Source organism: Corvus brachyrhynchos, unplaced genomic scaffold (assembly GCF_000691975.1).
Source record: "Corvus brachyrhynchos isolate BGI_N302 unplaced genomic scaffold, ASM69197v1 scaffold60, whole genome shotgun sequence".
Lineage (NCBI taxonomy): Eukaryota > Metazoa > Chordata > Aves > Passeriformes > Corvidae > Corvus > Corvus brachyrhynchos.
The window spans coordinates 2,862,128-2,867,076 of NW_008236767.1; the positions used below are offsets into that span (position 1 = coordinate 2,862,128).

The 4,949-nt window shown below is 40.3% G+C and overlaps 1 protein-coding gene across 1 annotated transcript; it reads right to left on the reverse strand.

The window, feature by feature from the left end:
• Positions 1–947: 947 nt before the first annotated feature.
• Positions 948–4,616, reverse strand: SNAI2 (snail family transcriptional repressor 2). Its single transcript, XM_008644916.2, has 3 exons — positions 4,287–4,616; positions 3,185–3,718; positions 948–2,222 (listed from the first exon to the last, which is right to left on the reverse strand). Exons 1-3 carry the CDS (start codon positions 4,363–4,365, stop codon positions 2,041–2,043), a joined length of 795 nt encoding a protein of 264 aa, XP_008643138.1. The 5' UTR covers positions 4,366–4,616; the 3' UTR covers positions 948–2,040.
• Positions 4,617–4,949: the final 333 nt, after the last annotated feature.

The window sequence follows — 4,949 nt, forward strand, 5'->3', positions numbered from 1 at the left end:
GTATGATCTACTGCATTATTTTGCTGAAACACACTTTTATTCAAGAAATGTTCACCTTGTGTTTACACATCAGTAACATTCTCGGTAAATTGTTGGAATTTTATTTTTGCTATTACTTGTTCCTGTTGGTACTCTAGTGTAGACATAGGGGTCTTCAAACTGGATGCCAACTGGTGCTTGTCTGTTCTCTAGCTTTGTATTTTGCTAAAAGTTGAAAATGGTGTTGTTTCACACCAGACATTAATGATGAGACATGATTTGTTGATGTTGTAATACTTTTATGTAGTTAAGATCTTGGACTGCATAGTCAAATCACCTGAAGAAAAAAGATTTCTACTTTTTATTACGGAATAATTTCTTTCCTGTGATATATTACCTGATATACAGCTGTAATGCATTCACCTGACAGTTCTGATATGTAATACATTTTAATAAAATATCTTTAACCATCTTGAAATTGCCATATAAAGTATATTATACTGTGACTTGACTACTACTTTAAAAGAGCATCATGCAAACATTGCTGAACTCCTGTAAGGCTCCACTGACTTTAATGAACTTTGGATCAGGCCCAGATTCCCTGATGTGAAAGTCTCAGGGAAAGTACTATAAGGCCTCTCTAATAGCATCCTGTCATCTGTTAAAATGCAAGAAAAAAGTTGCTCTTAAATGTTTTTGAGAAAATATATTTCACAATGTTGTCATAGTTTTGTAAGTAGCAGAAATGCAAGTGTTTTAAAGCAGTGACTAGAAAAAGGCATTGTATGGTTTAAAGTCTTTTAAAATGCAATGTATATATTCCTTTCTAATGTTTAGAACTTGTGGAGTAAATCTTCACATCTGAAATTCACTTCTATCTTCATTTGGTCATGTAGAGACATTCACATTTTCCTATGTTCCAAAGCACACACACAGTTGTTTTCTTTAATTAGAACAAACAACAGAAATCTTACTTAAAAATGTTTATTGTAAAAAAGTGGCTAGAAAACAACATCAGTTTCACTTCACACTTTCTTCAAGTTATCTATAGATGCTGCTATGGGCAACAATTTGCTTTCATTCATAACACATTCAATCATATAAAAATAAAAATATTTACATTATGTCCACATACTTTACAAAATCATCAATAAAAAAGGCACTTGGAGGGGTAATGCTGAAAATATTGCATTTCCTTTGTGCATTTAAAAAAAAAAATTATAAAACTCCCATGGATCCCCTCTCTTGCACTTATTCCCGTTTTTTTTTTAAAAAAATGAAGTTTAGAGGAACTATTCCATATTAAATGATGGTCAAGCATGCACCAGGAATGTTTGAAGCTACAGTATTATCTTTTTAAATTTATTTTTTAAGGCACATGCAGTTAATTTGTGGCTTTTAATTTTTTTGTACATTCTCTTACACTTTTTTCCCCTCTTTTAATTATGCAGTTTTAAAGCATTTCAGGTCATTAATGAAGGCCTTGGCTTCTAATAAAATAAAATAAAAAAACACAGCAACGAATAATATTAAACATTTACTAAGGTAAACTTGGAATACTTTTTAAGGCACCTGAGATAAATGGTGTCTAGCAAAACTCACTTGGGTAGTATTTTCATTAAAATTTCCACTTAAAATACTGTTTCTTTGGTTGAAATGGCTTGGCAGGAATGTATTGTTAACTTTGAAGCCTTTTCTAAGCAAGAAAAGACAACCTACATTTGGCTTCATCTATTAAGAAGGCTGATAATGCTGCTTCCTTTAGATCTACTTGAAATGTCATGCATGGCGTCTTTCTCCCTATTTCAGAATTTGCACTTAAGAATGCAAATGTTTGGCAGAACAGAAACTACTTAAATCTCATTTCTACTGACATTCTAAGTTCTTCCACTAGTTTATTTGTTTGCTTGTTTGGTGATGTTTTGGTTTGTTGGTTTGGTTTCTTTGTATTTTGGGTTTTTTGGGGTATTTTTTGGCTGAAAAGTAGACGAGAAAACGCCTTATCATTTGGAACAGAAGTGGAGAAATGCATTGAGTCCAGGTAAACATTGACTGCATGACTCAGTGTGCTACACAGCATCCAGATTCCTCATGTTTGTGCAGAAGAGACATTCTGGAGAAAGTTTTGGAGCAATTTTTGCACTGGTATTTCTTCACATCCGAGTGGGTCTGCAGATGAGCCCTTAGATTGGATCTGTCTGCAAAAGCCCTGTTGCAGTGAGGACAGGAAAACGGCTTTTCTCCTACAAAGGAAACATCAAGAAAAAAATAGGATAAAGATTAAAAAAACAAAAAGCACATATTTGGGACAGGTAAAATCTGCTTTTATCCGAAGAAGCAAACGAACAAACGGAAATTACTTGTTATAAGAATAAAAAAGTCTAATAAAAAGTTAATCAGGCCAGAGATACAGCAGCTTTCAGCACTGCTGACTGTATTTGCAGAACCCCAGTCTATTGAGAATATGCTGTTAAGTGCAGTCTCTGAAGACAAGCTGCTGACACCTTCTGCATCTACAGGTGCATGCAGTACTTCTACACTGGGCTCCTCCCAACATTTTCAAATATTTTCATGGAACATTTTCTGCTTAGTGCTGCATGAATTACTGGGGAACAAGGGCTTTGACTGAAAAGCAGCAAACAGCTGTGCAGACATTACATTGTACCCAGCACTACACTCAAAACCCAGTTTTTGCCTCAATAGAAAAAAACCCAACCACTTTGCTGATGATGTGATTCTAATTGCTAAGGACTTGAAATAGCAGATGCAAAACTTGCCAGCTGCTTAAGGAGTCAGAATGCAGCCCCTCATGCATTGATTGATTTTTGCTGCCTGATTTCAGAGTCAGCTGCAACCTTCTCAAAGTTAGCAATTTCCAAAGCCTAAAAGTTAACACAAAATCCTTAAAGGAAAATCTTCAGATAGTGGAAATGGGCTAAACCGTCCTAAAATTATCAGGGGAGCAGTGCTGATTTATGCCAGTATCTGGCCTGCAGTTACGAGACCATGCTAAACCCCCTCCCACCTTCCCCCTCTCCCTGCAAGAGGGAGAATTTAGCAATTTAATGATTCATTTGAAATTCTGTGGACGTATTTCAAGGTTAGTTAAAAACCCTGGTGGTTTTTGCACCTGTGGAGAAAAACAGCAAAAAGGCATCCCGATGTTACAGCAACAAGAAACTGCAAATGTAATGCTTGCTCTTACCAGTGTGAGTTCTAATGTGTCCTTGAAGTAGCCAGGGTCTGGAGAAAGCCTTGCCGCAGATCTTGCAGACACAAGGTAGTGTGTGGGTCCTGATGTGCATCTTAAGCGCTCCCAGGCTGACATACTCCTTGTCACAGTACTTGCAGCTGAACGATTTCCTAGACTGGGCATCACAGTGCAGCTGCTTATGTTTGGCCAACCCGGAGAAAGTTGAATAGGTCTTGTTGCATAAACTGCACTGGAACTTTTCAGCTTCGATTGCATGAGGGTCTGAAAGCTTTGACTGGATTCTCTCTTCTTCATCTCTTGAACCGCTGTGATCTTTGGAGGAGGTGTCAGAAGGTGGAGGTGGGCTGACTCTTCCCAAAGATGAGGGGTATCCAGAAAGTGGAGAGAGGTCATTGGGTAATGGAGACGGTAGCAGCCCAGTTGTAGTCCACACAGTAATGGGATTGTAAGCTACTGAGCTCAGGATCTCTGGCTGTGGTATGATAGGGACTGGATAGCTTTCGTACAGGTATGGGGATATAATCACTGGAGAAAGAAGAACATTTTTAAGGTAAGAGAACCAAAAAGTATTTCAAAAAGCAGCAAAACTAACACTTTGAGGATTAAAAGCTGCATAAATGAAAAACTCAGTAGGGTAATCTGAATATAAGGGTGATTCAGGAAATACTGTTTCATACATATATTCTGATGGGAAAAGACAGTGCCCTTGAACAGGCAAATTGCAGTTGGAGAGTCCCTTCAAGGCAGCATGCCGCTTCTAAATCTGTGCAGCCTGACACAATGAAGCAGTGAAACTTCCTGAAGGATTTGAATAAAAGTTTCAATTCCAGCACCAACAGATACAGAACAGGAAAACTCCAAATCCTTTCTAAGTAACTTGGGTTCAAGTGGGTGAGCACATTTTCATGATTCATTCTGGTCAGCACTGACATATTTCTCAAAACTCCCTCCTTGTAAGCAGGAGAAAATAGAGCAAGCAATGAACGAACCCGTCCCCTCCAGCCTGCAGAGCAATCCCACCCCTCCTCAGTCCTGCCACGCAACGACCGCAGCCTCAGAAGCGACGCGGTGGCACCAGATTTCGTTTTGTTACCTGTATGAGTGTCCAGCTCGCTGTAATTCGGCTTCTTGGATGAATTGAAATGCTTCTTGACCAGGAAGGAGCGTGGCATTTTGGACGCAGGGTTTGTGCTTCTCGCAGACTCTCTCTGTCCTTGCGGGTGCGTGCAGCGGTCCCGGGCGGCGCAGCGCAGGCACACGCGGGGTCACTGCGGGCGCATCGGTGCCGCTCCTGGTCCCTACGGCGCTGCCGGCCCCGCGCAGCCCATCCACTCCCGCTTGTGCAGTGGCAGTGCCGAGCCGCCTTGAAAAGTGCTGTAAATACCCACGAGTCAGGTGCAGGGGGGAAGGGTTTTCCGCTCCTCCAATCGCTTCGGGATGTTCTCAAGCACTTTTCCAAAGAGGCTGTTTTTCTGGGAGGGCTCTGGGGCTGCTGGCTGTGGGATCCAATCGCACTCGGAGGGTTTGGTTCAGGTTTCAGCTCCTCCCGCTGGAGACAGCTGTGAACGGGGGAGAGAGCTCTAGCAGAGCGTGTTACCCTGCTCCGAAGCGGGGGGATGTGGCTCTGTAGAACTGCAGTCTACAAAAATGTATTGGTCAAAATGCTTGCAAATAAAGGTCAGTTTACTGATTCAGCTGCTGAATTCCTTTTTTTTTTTTTTTTTTTTTTTTTTTTTCGGTTAGAGATTTTTTTTTT

What these genes read in the sequence shown, in the direction of transcription:
- SNAI2 (XM_008644916.2), bottom strand. Translation starts at nt 4,365, where the DNA reads ATGCCACGCTCCTTCCTGGTCAAGAAGCATTTCAATTCATCCAAGAAG. An exon ending in CGAGCTGGACACTCATACAG is followed by an intron (nt 3,719 to 4,286) that starts GTAACAAAACGA and finishes TTCTTTCTCCAG; the next exon opens with TGATTATATCCCCATACCTG. An exon ending in ACACATTAGAACTCACACTG is followed by an intron (nt 2,223 to 3,184) that starts GTAAGAGCAAGC and finishes TTTCCTTTGTAG; the next exon opens with GAGAAAAGCCGTTTTCCTGT.